Here is a 19,031-nt window from a genome sequence, read left to right on the forward strand (position 1 = left end):
GTCATTATCCTTATTCCTACGATTACTCCAGCAACTACGCCCTATCACATCGATCGCATCGATCTGCATCACAAATAATGATGGATTGACAAACATTAATAATTAAAGAGAAAAAAGGGACACAGTCTCGCACAGGTGTCGCAGAACGGGTCACGAACATTATTTACAGCTTCTTGCCTGTCCGTCAACCGTTGCGCCCCTTGCCGCACCTAAATTCACGACGAACCACACTCCTATCACAAGCATGGCGCGGAACTAGCTACCGACCTAAACACGCGCATCAAGCCCAACCCAACCAACCGACCGAAACGAATTTGTTTTGTTTTTCACCGTTGCCATGGTGGAGGTTTTTTCTTTCCTTCTTTTGACTGCTGCTCCCCCTGTGGACGGAGAGCTTTTCTTTGGCTTTCGTAAACCCAGGCTCAGAGGATTCCGGTCCGGTGAGCTAGACGTGTGCTGCACACAGGTACATTCGAGAGTCTCAGGCATCAGGACATTTCAGCGGTTCAAGCGTAGTACCTAAAATCCGCGGATTAGTACATGAAAAGTCGCTAAAATATTCACGCCCGAAAGCAAGCAAGAAGAAACGCATAAATAGCGAACCGAAGTTGTGCAAATGTTGTGGTCATTTTACGATTACGCTCAGCACGCTGGCGCGCGGTAGAGTGTCAACGGGTCATCTGGTGGAAGAAAAACGGGTTTGTTTGCGCCCACTGCACAACTTCTTCAAGGCGCGGGCGATGTCGAGAGTCTAAGGAAAATCGAACGACACAAATCCGCGTACCGTAGCACCGTCAGTGTGGCGATCGATTTTCGCTTCATTGAATTCGGCATCCGAGAGGACGTGAACGAAGGTGTAGTTTGTGGTTTTCCCCGTCCGAAGAGCGAGCGCTGGTAAGCAGGAACATCCGAGCGCTTTCCGATGGAAGGAACAGTTGGGCAGAGCTTACCGTGCAGAAGGACCTAGCAACACACCGGGAGATGCCGAATAGTGATCGTAATTGGTTCGGAGTGTTTTAACCGCGTAATATAGCGCATGTTGTGTGTTGGGCAATTACCCGTCAGCTTACTTGGATGATCTAGTCGCAATACAAACAATCTGCAGCAGAAGACACACCTGCTGTGCCTGGATTAGTGATTGCAGTGACGTGCGCGTGTATGAATCGACATTCCTAGCAACTCGAAAGGCCCGATACTGGAAATCAGACGTAATACGAACACGACCCATCCGCAACCCGCTACCAACGGTACCAACGTGGCGGTCCGTATGGACAAATGGTTCGGGGAGAAACGGTTGTGGTTGTTTGGTAATCATTTACCGCTACTACCACGCAGGTAACGTTCCTGTTTCCCTTGTTCTGTACCCCAGGGCGCCATGTTTAGTGCTCCGGTTCGCACTTAGTACATTCGTTGTATTGTTTCCTTTATACAAAACCAAGCTAAGTGTAGATAAACTTCCCACAATGAACTATTAAAACTAACTGTGACTTTTAGACAGGAGAATACTAATGTACCGAAATACTAATGTACCAAAAAGTGGACCAGAAAGCTCCTGCATCGTATGCAATTGGAAGTACTCAGTCAACTTCACTCAGAGGATTTGTTTGTTGTGCGAAAGTCCCACCAACCGGTCGGAACCGAACCAGTCGGCACCACCAATATTTCCGGTAGCTAAGGATAATGAGGGCGAAAGGCGTGCAGTGCTTTGAACTCGTGCCGGATTGCTTTGGCTGAATGTGTTTTGCACCAAACACAGGGCAGGCTAGGAGAAATGTCCGAGAAAGAGAGAGAGAGAGAGCGAGAGAGGAAGAAGAAATGAAAGGTTTTGATGGGTGTGCGAGCACGCTCCGTTGGCATGTAAAAGGAGTTATTTATGGGTCCAATTTTCCAAGTTCGTCCTGTGTTTGTCCTAAACAAATGCAAACCGGTCGATTCGGGATTGGCACGTATCGTGTATCTGTTTTTTTCCTTTCCAGTTGGAACGGTGAGAGCATCGAAAGCGAAATCATGAATGGCAATGTAAAACAGACCCTCGCTCCCCCCTCCCTCTTTTCTGGTTCACCTGCACCCAACAACAAAACAAACTTTGTTTTCGAATAGTTCTGTGTGCGTGGGTGTGTGTGTATTTGAGTGTTGCTTTTTTTTCACATTTTATTTTGGGCATTGATTTTGCACACACATATCTCAGTCAGTCTGTTATTGCACGCAAACGTGCGCTACGAGCAATTGGGAATCCATTATCGATCGGTCCAACTCCACCACTGTCGGCTGCGAACTATTTCCGGCCGGGGAAGGTAGGTGGTGTGATGATGGGTCCACCACCATTGGTGCTGCTGTTGTCGGGGAACACCGTGGTCGAAACGGGTGGTGCCAACGTGGTTATGGGGTTTTCCGGTACAACACTTCCGTCGGACATGATGTACACGGTGTCCGCAAACACGATCGCTAGATTGTTGATTGCATCCGCCGTGATGGAGGTGGCACCCTCGGGGAACTGGATGTCCATGTTCTTCTGGCCAGCCAGATTGGACCGGAAGTTTACCGGTAGGCCCCGGACCGGACTGGTCGCTGCAAACGGAGCGACAGCTACCAGCAGCACGGAAGCAACGAGGATCAGCTTAGCGGCCATCTTTACTGCGACAATGTCGGTTTGGACGTTTGAAACGGAGAGAACACTGGACACTGGAACTGTTTATGGCTGTACGACTGCGGGAAACCGTGTGACAGCTTACGCCATACCCACTGCACCATTTATAGCCCAAATGTGGCTAGAGCCTCAAGCAGGATATAGAACCCTTATCTTTCACCTGCCGGACATTACTAATCGCTGGCGAAACAGGCGTCGCATACAACATGATGTATTGAAACACGGGGAAGAACAATGTTTGCTGGGGTTTGGACATCAGGGGGACATTATAAGAAAACCCCCCAAAACACCACGGGAGTAGCTGGATTACTAGCTGGAGGGAATGGTATGTGAAAAGTCGGTAGCAAACAAATGACTCACGAATATCCGCTTTAACTAGAAGCGAGTTTCAAGGTTTCGCAACAGTACATCCTAAAACCATTGTTCGGAAGTAACAATTTCTTCTTCCCAGTGCCGAATATTTATCGATTTGCCACCAGGTTTGCTGTCTGTCCGGGTTCATTCAGACGATCGTAGTTGCTTCACTGCTCCGCAGCGCATTGCTCACCACGATGCGACTCATGTTAGGCGATTGATTGATGAGTGTCGTCCAGAATTAATGACCTAGATTAGTGGAACACAAATAGCTATCTGGCAGAAAACATTCCAACCGATACGTAGCATCGTTTCCACGTTTCAATGTCAGAAGTTAAAGACGCCGGTTGTGTCGACTGTGTTTGACGAATGGATTGAACCGGTCAATTGCTGATATGGTCGATATGGGCAGTGCAACATATGCCTGTAATATCTCGTACTATTGCAGACCTTTAATTGATTTGGATAGCTGAATAATGATGAAATGATTGAAGCAGTAGATTTTCGGTTTGGTTCGCCGGTGTTCGAAATCTGGTTCTTCTCCATCGCCGAGTGAAAAAGGAGACAGGTTAGAACCTATCTCTCTCTCCTGCGAAGGAGATGCTAGGAGGTGACTGGTCTACTGTGCCGTCTTCTTCTCAATCTGCCGCATCGTAAAGGTCTGGTGGTTTATTTTCCGTTTTGAAATCTTCACTGTCAGCTTCTAACCATCTCGTCTAAGAATAAGACCAGCTGATGTTGAATAATGCTTCATCTTCGTCAGCAGCACCACACGCCCAAGAGGTCTAGAGCTGTGCCATTTCCAGCTTTCTTCACCCGTAGCTGGATGATATTCAATCGTGTGTGCGGGCCACTTCGTGATCTTGGCCTGCTGTAGGAGTCCCCTAAACCGCTCACGGTCGAGACGAAGGCGCTCGATCGAATCGTTATCCCAATCCAATCCATCATTATCCCGGCCTTTCTGGCGGACGCATCAACGCTATCACTCCATCTCAATTTGGTCCTACCACGCTTCATCTGAAAATTGTGAGTGAGTTCGTCAAGTCGTCATTGTAGCGACTCCTCCATTGTCCTTCTACAAATACAGGGGCAACAACCCTTCTGAGCATCTTCCGCTCGAACAAGGCTTAAAGAATTTCGTCAGTTTTGGACAGAGTCCATGTCTCAGAGGCGTATGTGAGTACTGGAACTATATAGGTTCGTCGCGATAGGTTTTTTGAGTAGAAAAGTTGTTGAGGTGTACAACAGACGATTTTACTACACGATCTGCTCTATTCTCTGGATCTACTTTGTAAATGTTAGATGTACGGAAAATGGTGTAGCTAAGCGTTAGGTATCACAACTCATATCACTTAAAGAAAGCACGCACTGACGCTGTAATTTGTAAAACTATGACCTACTACACAGCACATTTCACACATTCTCCCGCAAGGGAAGCAGGAACCGTCGGAATATCCCAACCACAAGGCACAGTTTCGCTGTAACGATTGTTTTAACTTTTGACCTTAAACGATTACTTCAGCGTGGCGTGTAAAAGTTTTCTCTAGAACTGCTGAAATCGATCCGAAACTCGACTCGGAAAGGTCAACCCGAACCCGGGGTGAGATGCTTGCAACATATCCTACTGGCCCACTGTAGGGACCGGCAACGGCGATGACGGTAGCGACATAAGACGCTGTTACCATCACGCCAAAGGCGCGTACAAACCGTACGGCTCTTGGCGCGATAATTATTACCGATAAAATCTACCCCATCCTCCGTCGTGGCCTTCTGTTCTTCCCTTTCCCCCGACACAGTACAGTGCGATTGGTATTTGGAAAAGTTCTAGCCCAACATTTATCCTTAATGGATTGGGAATAGGACTTAACTAGGGCGAATGAATATATTAGGAAGTATCGTGGATCCCTTGGGAGCTGTTGGCAGATAGCGCGAGGCTCGTAAGAATATGAACTTTTAAATTATGGAAAGAAAGAGAACACACAAAAAGAGCGAACACTACAGGTTCTGATAACTACAGGGTTGATAACTGATCTGTTAATTACCTAGAACCTGTGGCTCTTAAACATTTAACATTGTTGAATCTTTGAACTGAATGAATGAATCTGAATCTTTATTCCAAAGGGTCATGAATTCTCTAAAATCGGCTAAGATTCCCCCGACCATCGGTTGCCCAGACTCATGAGTCAACCAAGAATAATGACCTCCAAGGAGCTCTGATGATTTATGAATCTATTGAGAATGGATTCCTGATATGACTCGTGTTCAATTTACCGACTACTACGACTACTACTATTAAAGAACTTCCACATTACCTTAAAGTCACCATCTGCAATGCATCTTAGTTGCGTCCCTTAACCGATCCACTTGGTGCATAATTCATTCCCTTCTCCTTTCGATCGCCTTCTTCCACAGCAATCTACCCTTCAGATGGACATCCGGCGAGTCAAAAGCGGAAGGAGTTATCAAAGCCATACAGGAAAGGTAAGACAAACGTCACGTTTACGTCTGGCTTCTGCGTCTGGCCGACTGAGGCCGAATGGTCGCCGGGTAGGAATGGAAGGGGAAAAGGGTTGTTTCCTGGTTGTAACGAAACTGCTCCATGACGACATAACCACAACACACGGAGACAGACCGCTTTTTTACGTTCCCGCTTGTGGGCTACCATTGTGCTACTGCCGCACATCATAACCGCAGAACATATCCACAAAGACGTACCGTCCCGAAACCATCTCCCTAACGGTAATTGGCGGTTTGTATGAAGCGGCAAGGTACCGGGTATTGATTTTCGGTTTGCTTCCGAATCTGCCTCTCCATGCGCTAACGCCAACCGTCGAGGTTCTTCGGTGGGCGCTTTATTCGTTCTTTCTGACCACCGTGATGATAAGGTTCTGCATGTATGTACGTTTAACCAAGGTAGGTCCTTGCGGGGGTTGTTGGGACTCGAGTATTTGAGTAACGTTCATTCGTTCGAGAGCGCGCGTGTGTGTGTGTGTGTGTGTGTGTAATACGCTTTACTCACTCCCTGACATTGAAGGGGGCCAACGGCCCGGTGTGGGCCCTCGCTTCAACCAAGGCTAGTGCCAAACATTTGCGTTCTAATCGAAGGACTCACGTGAAGGATTCGTGTCCGAACATTTAACCACTAGCGTAGTCGCAGGGATCAGGGTAGAGTGGTGCGAGAATTGTGCTTTCGTTCTCGCTCTTGCCGAATGGAATCTTCTTGAAGTAGTCATGGACCATCGTGTGAAAGACTGACGGTGTGCACAAAGCGAATGCCCGCCCGTTTCTAACCTACAAAGAAAGAGAAGGGGCAAAAGTTTAACTGGTCAGGCGATTTTTCCATTTAGCGATTCGGGTCCGTCTTCTGGACGTGGACCCCGGATGGATTCGGTCCGGCAGTGAGCGTCGCAGTTCACGTTGGAGAATGTTCCAGGGAACATTCGCTGTCGTTCGGTCGCGCACGATCATATACGGTGTTCCCGAGCAAGAGTCCTGCGGCTGCACCGTGTCCCTGCAACCAGACGAGTGGCCGGGATCGTTGCCAGCCAGTGTACAACCGTACCCACTTACCGACACCCACGCTTACGGCAGCATGTTCGTCCTGTCGACACTTTTTTCCAGATCACGGGGCAGCAGTAGAATGGACCGGTACGAGAAGCTCAGCCGGCTGGGCGAAGGTTCGTACGGTGTGGTGTACAAGTGCCGCGACCGGGAGACGGGTTCGCTCGTTGCGGTCAAGCGCTTCGTCGAGTCCGAGGACGATCCGGCCATACGCAAGATCGCGCTGCGTGAGATACGACTGCTGAAGAACCTGAAGCACCCGAACCTTGTCTGCCTGCTAGAGGTATTCCGGCGGAAGCGCCGTCTGCATTTGGTGTTTGAGTTTTGCGAGCATACAGTGCTGCATGAGCTGGAGCGACATCCAGAGGTACGTTAAAGCCGGAAGGTCGGAACGCGAAACTGCAAGTGATAGTGAATTATAATTATTTGTTTTTTGTTTTTATTCCCCCGCACTGCCTGCCTGCCCAGGGTTGCCCCGATAACCTCACGAAGCAGATAACGTACCAAACGATCCAGGGTGTCGCCTACTGTCACAAGCAAGGCTGTCTTCATCGGGACATCAAACCGGAAAATATTCTACTTACGGCTCAGGGACAGGTGAAGCTGTGTGATTTTGGTTTCGCCCGTATGCTAAGTAAGTAACGTGCTGTCACTAGTAGTCATCTTAGTAGTCGCTCGTAGTGCGCAATGAATCTTTTCTGGAAGAGCCATTCATATGAATCTCCAATCTGTTGTGAATTTTGGATGAATCATGGATCTTTGAGGATTATTGAATCCTTGGCATAGAGATTCAGATGAGATTCACCCAACACTAGAGTACGTAGTAGTAGACCTTAGGCGCCATGTTGTGAGTGTTGATTGTTTACTATATGAGTGTTGGTTGGTTGCGAATGTGTTTCAGGTCCCGGTGAAAATTACACAGACTATGTAGCAACACGATGGTACCGAGCGCCGGAGCTGCTGGTCGGGGACACACAGTACGGCACGCCGGTGGACGTATGGGCCATCGGGTGTGTGTTTGCGGAGCTGGTACGCGGTGATGCTCTCTGGCCCGGCCGTAGTGATGTCGATCAGCTGTACCTGATCAGACGCACGCTCGGCGATCTTCTACCTCGACATCTGGCCATTTTCAATCAAAATGAGTTCTTTAAGGTAAGCAGCGTTGGAGTTGAATGGAGCTATATGTTGACCACCATTTGTTGGTTTCGTTGGGCTTTATCCTTACAGGGTATAACGCTTCCCGTGCCACCGACACTGGAAACACTCGAAGCCAAGATGCCATCACGTACCTTAGCCAATCCGTTGATGATGGATTTTCTGAAGGTAAATTAGATGTTGTGCACTGCTAATGTACCGATATCTAATGGCGCTGTTTCACCGTTTGCAGAAATGTTTGGACAAAGATCCCGCCAAACGCTGGTCCTGTGAGCGGTTGGCCACGCATCAGTACTTTGAGGATTATATTACCAAACAGAAGGAGATCGAGCAAACGATTACGCTAGAACAGAAGCAGAGCGGTAACCGGGAACTTAAGCCGAAAACATCAAACACCTCGCTGCCGCAGCTACCCGGAACGCAAGAGTCGCGTGTACCACAGAAGAACCTTTTCCTACGGTCCGACCATCACTTGCCAACCATATAAAAGAAGCTACGAGGGCTTTGCGAGGGTGTTGGGGGCAAGGGTTGACGCACACGTAGCACAATACGCATCCGTTTGCTCAGCTGCACTTGTGCGCCGTTGCATGCGATCGTAGATGTGCCCAGCAGGGAGGGAAAAGCAACGCTAGCAGCAGCAAGATATGTTCGTGCGAGATGTATTTCGTTCCATTACGCCTCTGTTACATCCTCTTGCTTTAGTTCAACGCGCAAATATCTGGACAGAACTGAATGATATTTAATTGCAATGATATGGAGTAAAAAGTATCTTCAATATATTAATAATGTACCTATAAGTCATTGATGGATTGTAATCGAATATTGGATGGATATTATTTCAAACTGCGATGAAGCATCACTGGATATAAGTGACCAGTAATCTGCCAGTTCATCTTTTCAACTATAGAAAGAAATGCTCCTAGCACTACGAGTTAAGCACAGTAGTTTTTACGTACCTCCAGTTCTTGTGATTCCGCACAGTGTTTTGTGTTTGCCTTGTTTATCTTATTCGCTTGCGGAATTCAATAAGTTTGGCAAGCCATGCATGATGCTCAGTTCCAGCGATTGATCTCATACGCTCCACTGATTCGATGCCATCAGGGAAAGGAAATTCAAAGCTCATTTTAATGTACTCTTCTGATGACGTTAAATTAGACAGTTAATGTTAAAGAGCACTACTACATTCGACAAAGGAAAGGTTAGACTGCATCGCTTTCTTCTCACCAGCAGCGCTAGTCGGTCAAAAGCCCGATCAGATAAGTCTCTTCTAAACATCCTAATTCGTGCAAGTTTCGTTTTTGATTTTTATGTTGCTTTGCCTTTATTATTTTTAGATTCCACAGTACAATATGATAGCATTATTTACATTACGCTCATGTATAAGAGACTTCTAGACGAGCCAGCTCTCTCGAGTGGTTTCGTTCTCTGCCGGACTTATGCTCTGCCATCCTATGCAGTGCAGTTGATGTCCGGTTGGTTTTACTTACACAAAAGCCATTTGAATTTACCCCCGATATTCTCGATTTCCCGCAAAACAGTTCCAACGATTGGAGTGTCGTCTTCAACGATCCTGAGTCGGATCACCTCGTTTCATCACCATATTACAACGACTATCTATCTAACATTTGCCGCTTTTACAAACAGAAACTCAAAGCTGATTGTTTGTTTGTCAAGTGGTTCGATTTTATACATCTCTTGTTTCCTTTTCCTGTTTGCTTGTTTGCAGAACAACTTTATATACGTCGCATTAAGCATTCTTTTCTACTGTTTCGTAGTCACTTTTTATGTGTGAATCACGGAACACATACACCTAAATACGTACGAGATGCATGTATTTTGTTTGTATTTCTACATTCATATTTTATATTCTGTTTCTAAATATTTTTTTTTCTCGACCAGCTCTTCACTGCATCTCACTTTTATTAGTGCTCATTTGTATCAGCAATGGGGGAGAGATTTAAAAACATGTTACACACATCTCCCAACATGCCGTGTTACAAACATTTTTGTGACTTTTCGCATTTCCTTTTTTTTATTTGGTCTTTGATGGGGCCACAACAGGAAGGGAAAAATAGGGAATGCAATTAAAGTTACCCTCTGTTGTTGTTGTCGTCGTCGTTCGGCTGCACTGCAGCGAACAGAAACAAAAAAAAAGAAAACATAACAAATGCAATTTTTTGTTACATATAAAACAAATACACATACACACATATTTTCATATAACAAGCGAAAGCAAGGGAAAAAAACAGTTTAACATGCAAAACACAATTGTAGCTATGCTTTCGTGAGACATATAAACGATAGATTTATTATTTTAAAAAAAATCAAGATATGCAAGATCTTCCCTTCGAGGCACCAGGCCAGGAAAGGGTATGTATACCCAGCCAGCCATCCCAGAAAAAATGCCAGCCAGAGACATACGCCTGTGTATGTTTTCTTGAATGCAGTAGAGCAACACGAATCAATTGTAGAGAGGGTAATTAGCACGAGACTGTCCACGTTCTTATCATTACAGTTTGACGTATATTGGCGTGAAAATGGTCCTTGCTATCGCATGTCTCGTGATGCCTTGCTGAGAATGTTTTTCGCCTTTCTGTTCCATCCTATTTGGCATTGGAAGACGTTCCTGCCAACTTTTGAACATCATTTCAAGACAGAAAATTAACAAAACCTCAACTTCGCTTAACACTACTCACCTTCTTTTTGACCTTCCTTACTGTTGCTGTTCTTGCTGACTGTTTATCGTATCCGGTGGACTTGTGGTGCCAAACTTTTCCAAACGTCGACGGCGCAACTCGCTCATCGCGGCACTTTCGGGTCGTTTTAATGCGCCCCCACCGTTTAGTTCCGTCACCCTCGATGGACCCGCTACATCCTGCATCTGATCGGGTGTAATGAGCAACACCTTACTATCGACCGGCAATGACTCCTTTTTCAGCTTCACTGAGGAATCATCTTCGTCGCTACTCAGCGGTCCGAGATCTTCTAGCTTCGGTTGACTCAACCCCGTACTACCGGCGGCCTTCCCGGTGGACGAGACGCTATTGTTACTTACTCTACTGCTATCACTATCACTAACCTTACTACTGCTAGGTTTATTGCTGCTGCTTTCGGCAACAACATTTGCTGTCACTGATGGATTACTGGTGCTACCATCACTTACAGCCGTTGTTGCCTCCGTTACCGAGGCGGTCACTGTTGTCGGTGATGTAGTAATGTTCGTACCAGTAACAGAACTACTAGCAGCAGCATTAGTAGAATTGGCCATCGCTAGATTAGGTTGTGGCGTTTGCTGCTGCAAATGAGCCACAGCTTCCGGTGGCAAACGGGCCGTTATGGCTGCGTACTGATTCATGAGTGCGACGGATGCATCGAGTAGCGTGCGTATATTCTGTAGATGCTTAATGCGTTCCTCAATGTGGCGCCTTTCATTGCCTTCCATTGCACGAACCTCCTCGTCCGACAGTGTGTCCAGCGATGGCGGCACTGGTGGCAAGGGCATCGTGTACGAGGGCATACCCACAAATGGAAATGGTGGCAACATCAACGGTGCTGGAGGAAATAGTGGCAACGCGCTGGTTCCTGTCGTCGTAAGACCTGAAAGAGAAATTCCAGATAAACTTGATTAACATAAAAAGCTAATTCTAATAACCCTTGAACTACCGAACCTAGTCATTTTTGGCTGAAACGCTTAATTATAACCACATAATTTGTTAATAAACAATTCTACCATATTTGATACATGGCTATTTTAATTCGTATAATTGTACTATAGAGCACGAAATCCAAAAAAATATTTAAAACATAGTTCAGCCATGAGCACCAATTACAAAAAACGCAGAAAACACTTCGTAATTGTAGTCTTTCTTAAAAATAACGGATCAATATATGTTGTAAACATTTGAAAAACTGACAAATTCCACTTACCATTTGCTAAGGTAGCTCCTGCAGTCACAGCACTACTACCGGTAACACCAGCGCTTCCGCTACCGGTCACCATCGTCGGACGACTAGTGTCGGTACCGGCTGCTACGCCAGCACCATTATTCGTATCGTTACCATTATTGTTCGGTGGTGGAGTAGCAGGTGTTGTGGCTGCTGTGATCGGTGTACGCAGAATGTTTAACCGGCAGGTTGGGCATGTCTGTTGCCGCTGGAACCAGGAACGAAGGCAAGCCGTGTGGAATATATGACCACACGGAAGCTTCTTCGAGTTGCTCACCATGTCCTCGCGACAAATGATGCAGATGTTGTCGGACATTTGTAGCTCCTCGGGTGTCGCATCCGGATAGAGCGTATTCATGTTGCGGATAGCGCGCCTTGATAGAATTACGTCGTTCAAAGCCTTCTTGAAGTTTCTATATAACGTAGACGATGGTAGAAGGAGAAGGCAAATATTGATAAGATAAGCTAGCGAGCCCGGTAGCGCGAGCGCATTACTTACCGCATAGTGTAGTACATCGGTCGGAAGGCGAACATTGGCAGGGTGAATATTTTAACCATCAAAATAACAAACACCACGTACAGTACGACACGCGTGAAGCCAATGATCAATTCGGTGTACAGCAAAAATACAGCCTTGTTTTCCCACGGTGTGTCTGAACGCAGTTCGGCTGCGTGGAAGATGTATTTAATAGCCGTGTTAATGACCATAGTCATTAGGATGGCATACTCGAACCCGAAGACAAGCTGCACCGTAACGCCTTTCGCGATAGTGGATTGGTACGCGTACGATATTAGCTCGTAATCGAACAACCCCAAACAGAGCAGCAGTCCGGCCACTCGGACGTGAAATAACCAACCGATCACGGGGCTGCGTTCCATCTGGAGAGTAATAATATGAAAGCTGCATTAATATCAAGAACTCCACCCCTAGATGTGCACAATTGCTCACATAATCCACACGATCTTCTGCCAACCAGTGAAAGGATTTCAGAAAGAGTAGCACTGTAAACAGTGCCACAAACTTTGGATTGAAATCATCCCGAAAGACGGTAAACGCGAGGCAGGTTTCCGTCAGCGCGTACCAGAACCGCTCCATCAGATGCTCGAACTCGGCAGCTCGTAACGTGCCCAGGAAGATTTTTTTCATCAGCTTGCCCAACATCAACACAAGCACTAGTGACTGAATGTATATGACCTTTGGAAAAGAGAAAATACGTGTACATAAAGCAAATCACTCCAAACGGTCTCATGCATAACGAAGGTACAAAGGAGAGGTTCGGTAACTTACAGCCATGCTCGGGTTGGATTTCGTGATGTACACCACCGACGGGTAAAACTGCTTCTTCTGATAGTAAGCATTACCAATCACCAGCCCGGTCAGCAGCATGCTGATCACGGACAGCCCTACGGTACGCATCTTGACGCAGTTTTCAGCCAGCTGGCTGATTGTTTCGAAGAATATGTTAATCTTGTCTACCGGACCTCCCGGTGGAATACGGTGCGCGAAACTTTCGTCTACCTCGACGTGTGCGTTGCGTCCTCACCCCTGGTACACCTGTGAAACGATCGTCCTCGAAAATTCTGCACCTTTTCGCCCACTGCACTGTTCATTCGCTTTCGTACGGTGGATTGTTTCGGTGCCGGGGTGTGCTCCCATCAAACTTGTCCGACCAGTGCGTGGCACACACGTAAAGATGTTTGCTCTACGGGGTGGATGTTGAGTGGACTGCGGGAAAAGCTTTATTTCTGCTATTCTTTACTACACTTTAAAAGTACACGTAAACACCACTATTTTCCCGAGAGCTGTCATAAATGCAACCATCGGTGATTGCAACATATGTCAAAACTTTTGCCAAGGTATCTCTAGCAAGTTGGGTGTTGGTTCAAGGTGCTGCACAGTGGGTAATTTTTTCCTATTTTCTTTTTTTCAACAACTTCCCCCGATGCAAAACTTCTTTCAAATAAAAGAATCAAAACTGATCATATGTATCATATGTGGCCTGATTTCTTATCCAATAATTAGCTCAATCTGATCGGCTGATTTCTTTACAGATCTGGAATTCAAAATGTTCACTCAATTTTGGTGGGCACTGTAGTCTATCTCAGTACCCATCCATAACAATGCAATTCCGTCACCGATGGCCGGCTTAATATTGTTAAGCATAGATAGGTTATCTTTCCACGTCCTTCCATCATCCGAGTAGAGCTACTAGCAGGCATTCATTTTTGCATGCTTCAGTAACTATCAGTGAAGAGCAAACGGGTATCATTTAGAGGAACAGAGCAGAAAACCGGTCATAATGGTGCATAAACATTTCGTGGCTGGCTACGATGCGTTTGTTGCATTTATGAAAGACTTCAACGGAAACGGAGGCGCGATCAATATTCTTTTCACTGGTGCAAAACTCGAGAACGGCCAGAGCTGGTGTGGGGACTGTGTGGAAGGTACGAATTTTGCTTGCATTTTTTATTCGGAATTCATCAACATGCTCAACATATTCTCAAACAGCGGTCCCATTCATCGATACCGCTGTCAACACGGTTGCTCCGGCGGATTCGCATTTCGTTTACGTCGATGTTGGCGATCGACCAACGTAAGTAGCGCGTGTTACTATGTTTTTCGTTATCATGATAAGGACGATTCTTCACACACGACCGTAGATGGAAAGATATGAACAACCCCTTCCGTAAGGACACCAATACACATCTTTCGGTCATACCGACGATGATACGATGGAAGAATCCCCAGCGTCTCGAAGGCGAACAATGCGCGAAAGCTGACCTGCTGGAGCTATTTTTTTCGGAAGATGACTAAAAGGACGATGATGTTTTGATGTTTTTCGGTACACGTACAACCTTTGCGCTATATTGTTCATAATAAAATCCCTTTCTTTTAGGTCCTTGCAATGTTTTGTCGTATTTGTCAATTTTTCTACGAGTGGTACAATTTTAAAATCTCTTCGTACATCAAATGGGTTACGTCCTAAGGAAAAATGGAGCTGGCACTTGTTTGTTATGATATTCTTAACTACATGCTTAACGAACATTGGCCGCCCGTGTATGAGGTGATCGTTCGGGACTGTTTTCAAAGCCTGGCGCAGCACTGATGGCAAAGCGAGATAGTGGAGTGGCTTTCAGTGGCGTTTGAAATCGCTCACCGTGCGGCATGCGATTGTCTCGGCCCGGTGTCGCAGCCAAGATGCGTCTGGGTGAGTTTCGAAGCAATTGTTTGCGGATGTGTGGTGTCGTTAATCTCGGCGAAGCAATCGCTTTTCCGCTGTTCATATTCTTAACATTCGGCGACAGACGTACGACATTCACGTTCGTCGCTGCTAAATGTTCTTGAACATTCTCCTGCAATCGTCGTACAATTCGTGGCGAGTTGAGCAAAGCCTTGGAAGAAACTCCTACTGCTGAGGTTATTCCACTTGAAGAGCCCTTCGTAGCCTGGCGGAGCTTTTCACGCCGATTAATTGCACCGCCGTGAGTCGACTTCGTAAAGGCACGCTTTCGCGGTGTAGATTTCCTTGGACTGCGGTGCGCATTTGTATGATGGGCGGAAGAAGATCGTAACTTCTGTATTTGCCGAATCTGAACGGCAGATTCGCGCGGTATTCCGTCAGCCGATGTAACGGTTTGTGGCATTGCAACGAATGCCGATCGGAACTTTGCACTCTGGCGACGGTTTGAGATCGGTGTTCGATTCGAAGCTCCTCCGGCGGATTGCGAATCCAGGCTGGCGTTCGATACGAGACCATCGAAAAGCTTTGCCTTGGCCATTACCATACCAGCGTTTTGGCTGCGAATTCGTGCGATTGATGCACGACCACTTTGAGCCTCCTGCAGTGGGGTAATGTGTGATTTTAGCAAGCTGACCGAGTTTACCTGCCGTGTCGCGCTGCTCGGTGTGCGCGGTGGAAGTTTAGGTGTCCGGGCGGGAGTTTTTATTCGGGGTGGAACTACCGGCGGCAGCATGGGCGTCTTCGCGCTCTGGACGTTTACATCCACTCTTGACACCAACGGAGTGCAGAAGGTACTTTGCTGTTTCGAAGCTGATCGCAAGGATGCTCGGCGAGTATTTTGATCCGGCGTTTTGAAATAATCTTCCATCAGCACCTTACAAGGTGTTAGAAACTCGGCAGTTGAATCCATTACACTGGACACATCATCTGTGACGTTATGCGTCTCGAAGTAGCTTTCCGCATTGACCCATTGTTCTTCCTTTTCCTCATCCGTGTAGTTTCCGCCGCTTGCACTCGTCCCTAAACAGGAAAGCGGTTTCGTGCTTTCTTTTTCCGTTGTCATCCCTATTTTCTCTGGTTCTGGGCAGGACATGGTCACAGTTGTATCCGGCGCTTTCAAACCACTCTGTACCGTGTTCGGACGACCGCGCTTCAAAACACCGGATTTGGGATAGAAGGACAGATCCACGGCACAACTCGTGACGGTAGCTTGCTGATCTCGCGCTCCATTACCAACGTGCCACGATTGATTGCGCGAAAGACGAACTGCTTCTCGGCTACGTCGCCGAATGGTGCCTATTTTTCTTGCACTTGGCGATCGGATCACTTTGTGTTCGCCGCTCTGACGAATCTTCAACTCACGACTGAGCCTCTTTGCCAGCTGGTCCGTCGTTGCGCAGGTTGCCTCTATCGGTTCCGTTTGTTCCAGCGTTTGTCGATACTTGTCTTCTACATTGTCCAGCAGCACATCTTCGCGTCCGACCAGTGCGGTGAACTCTTTCGACAGCTTAGACTCAATATCCGACATTCGTTTTTTTATCGCTTCATATTCACTGCGTCGAATCTTGAGGAAATCGTCGCCATCGGTTTCATCTTCGCCGTCTTCTTTCGATTCTGTCATGTCGACATTCATGTTATCAGCCATGTTGGACAATCCCTCAGCACTGACCAGACAGGGCATTGATACCACCGGCGACATGCGACCACCTGCAAGCAGTAGGGATTTCCCTGCCGGATCCAAATCGAACTCATCCTCAGTCTTTGCTCTCCCATCGAGCAGATCTGCGCTACTTTCCGTGTCTGGCAGTTTGATGCGATTTTGTTTTTTACGTCCCCATGGTGCACCTACCACACTCCAACGGCGTTCCATTGGTTTGCCTTCGGCTATTGAAGGTATCGAACCGGTCGGCAACAACCGCTGTACCACTTTGCTTGGTTTTTTACTTCCTCCAAGGCTTAGACGGCTTTTTTTCGGCTCTCTAAAAGGCATAAAAAATTCACAGGAAAAAGTAAAGAAATATAGATTTCATACAATAGTTTGCAAACTCACTTAGCAACGAGCGGCGTGCTGGGCAGAAGATCATGATTATCCGGCAACAGGGATGTTACTTCCTTCCTGTAGATGAGATAAAAAAACATTTAAATTGTATTAGGGCTATTCGACGCTTTGCAGTTGGAAGTCTCTGCTTACTTTTTCTTGGCACTGAACGCAATGCCATCAGTCACTTTTCTTTTTTTAGCTGATTTACTCAAACAAGGCGTACCGATTACCAACGTTGGATCATTGTCGCCTTTTTCATCGGTTCTGTCCAAATTCTCCGACGATCCAATGGCACTGACCATTTTTTTGAACCCATTGAACATGCGTGTAAGCGATCCACTGCGACGCTTTTTCTTCTTTTTGTCCGTGACGTTTGTCAGAGCCATGCTGATATTGTTGCCAGTGTCTTCCTTCAGCTGGCTAAGAATTAACTCGGGGATGAGGCCAATCTGTTGCGAATTTTCAATCAGCAACAAAAGTACTTTGACGTGACTGTTAAACCTTTGCTGGACCGACTCGGTTATGGGCATGATGCTTGGTGTTAATATTATGGCCAAATTTTCCGCCGTCATCCTATTCTTTTCGGCATGCATGGACACCGTGTGTAAAAATTGCATGAAGTATGCCAGGGTGTTGAGTGTCAATGGTGGTAAGAGCAAACAGGTCATCATCAGCTTGTGCACCTTATCGTCGTTGCCGCCGAGCAAACATCGGATGAGTGCTTCCTGCACGTTTCCGGACGGTAGAAGTGCCTCGGGCAGATCGCGAAAGAATGTCTTTATAATGTTGGCCACATCAATAACGTGGTGCGATTTGCCCAACGGGACACCCGACTCCAAACTGGCCTGAAAGCGAAACATACACCATTGTCAATTGTGGGATTGATATTCGCCCAAAACCTTGCAATTTACCTTTATCTGTTGCTGACGTTTGGTGGACCCAGCTTTCCGAAACAATCCTTCCGTGTCTACATTTTCGAGAATGAACTGACATGCGTTCGATACGAACAGGGGAATTTGCACTATTCCCCCGTTTGCTAGCAGCACATCGGTGAGCTCTAGCCCATGTAAGGGTGTTTTGAAGATACGTTTACACTTGGTTTTCTCCTAGCAGAGTAGTAATCGACGATTAAAACACCATATGGATGATACGGGAAAGTTTTCCCGCACTGCATGCTCCGTTGTGGCACTGATACTTACGTTAGATGCTTTCGAGGGTTTCTCCTTGCGATATTTAATTCCACTTTTGCGTAACTCTTCCTGCAACACCGCGTACAGCTCTTCTTTGTTATCCAGATCGTTTATTAACACTCTTGATGATGGAATAGCCATTTTTACGTGAACTTTTTCACTGGCGGCAGCAAAGCATCATTGACGCGATATGTTTTGGAGCGGGGATTTTATTCGTTGCTTTTGAATTGGGTTTGTGTTGCCATGACGTTTGGAAACTGACAAACGTCAAAAATCTGAAGGACAGGGCTACTGTAGAACATTCCAAAACCATATGGAAAAAGGCATAATAACATTTCATACCAGTTCCAAATGTTTCTGATGGCGCAAAATATAATCATTATCGAGATGGGGATGGTAATTTTCATATATTTGTCAATTTCGTATCATATTTCATGAAACAAAATACAATATGCAAAAATAAACAGCGTTAAAATTAAACAGTTTTAAAAATTCGATATTTCATATTGAAATCTCGATAAAAATATCTACGCGTTTATGTTTCTGACTCAATGTTTAACGTTTCTAATATTTTTATGAATAAATAATAAATTCGGTTATAAATTTTAACAAAAATAGTAAAACCCCTGCTTAATGATTCCTTGTCTTGCTTGACATTTCCCGAAACGCGAAGAAATAAACATCGTGCGTTGAAGGAATTTGCCGACCATTTTTCTGTGTCCTTTTTACCTCCGTGGGCGACAATAGGAAAGGATAATTTACATACACGCGCTATTCACACGCCGGAAAAGGTGACTGGCGGTGTTCGTTGACCGTAAATTAGCAATTTACGCAACAGTGAGGTAAGTGTAAACGTACGCAAGGGGTTACCCCTCGTATGTTGGTGCTTCATCGCA

General features: G+C 46.3%; 4 protein-coding genes across 4 annotated transcripts; 2 read left to right on the forward strand and 2 right to left on the reverse strand.

The window, feature by feature from the left end:
• Positions 1 to 1,267: 1,267 nt before the first annotated feature.
• LOC128719630 (cyclin-dependent kinase-like 4) lies at positions 1,268 to 8,204 on the forward strand. Its single transcript, XM_053813257.1, has 7 exons — positions 1,268 to 1,335; positions 5,414 to 5,482; positions 6,623 to 6,929; positions 7,031 to 7,196; positions 7,464 to 7,714; positions 7,790 to 7,885; positions 7,950 to 8,204. The coding sequence occupies exons 1-7, from the start codon at positions 1,268 to 1,270 to the stop codon at positions 8,202 to 8,204; spliced, it is 1,212 nt and encodes a 403-aa protein (XP_053669232.1).
• A 2,226-nt stretch (positions 8,205 to 10,430) lies between these two features.
• LOC128719006 (E3 ubiquitin-protein ligase HRD1-like) lies at positions 10,431 to 13,079 on the reverse strand. Its single transcript, XM_053812627.1, has 5 exons — positions 12,951 to 13,079; positions 12,612 to 12,857; positions 12,162 to 12,541; positions 11,645 to 12,075; positions 10,431 to 11,314 (listed from the first exon to the last, which is right to left on the reverse strand). Exons 1-5 carry the CDS (start codon positions 13,077 to 13,079, stop codon positions 10,431 to 10,433), a joined length of 2,070 nt encoding a protein of 689 aa, XP_053668602.1.
• Positions 13,080 to 13,962: 883 nt separating this feature from the next.
• Positions 13,963 to 14,477, forward strand: LOC128707504 (thioredoxin domain-containing protein 17-like). The gene is made up of 3 exons (XM_053802458.1): positions 13,963 to 14,107; positions 14,172 to 14,256; positions 14,324 to 14,477. Exons 1-3 carry the CDS (start codon positions 13,963 to 13,965, stop codon positions 14,475 to 14,477), a joined length of 384 nt encoding a protein of 127 aa, XP_053658433.1.
• A 221-nt stretch (positions 14,478 to 14,698) lies between these two features.
• Positions 14,699 to 18,276, reverse strand: LOC128708595 (uncharacterized). The gene is made up of 5 exons (XM_053803573.1): positions 18,145 to 18,276; positions 17,857 to 18,051; positions 17,096 to 17,790; positions 16,955 to 17,020; positions 14,699 to 16,883 (listed from the first exon to the last, which is right to left on the reverse strand). Exons 1-5 carry the CDS (start codon positions 18,274 to 18,276, stop codon positions 14,699 to 14,701), a joined length of 3,273 nt encoding a protein of 1,090 aa, XP_053659548.1.
• Between the last annotated feature and the right edge of the window lie 755 nt (positions 18,277 to 19,031).

The sequence above is a fragment of the Anopheles marshallii genome, chromosome 2 (assembly GCF_943734725.1).
Source record: "Anopheles marshallii chromosome 2, idAnoMarsDA_429_01, whole genome shotgun sequence".
Lineage (NCBI taxonomy): Eukaryota > Metazoa > Arthropoda > Insecta > Diptera > Culicidae > Anopheles > Anopheles marshallii.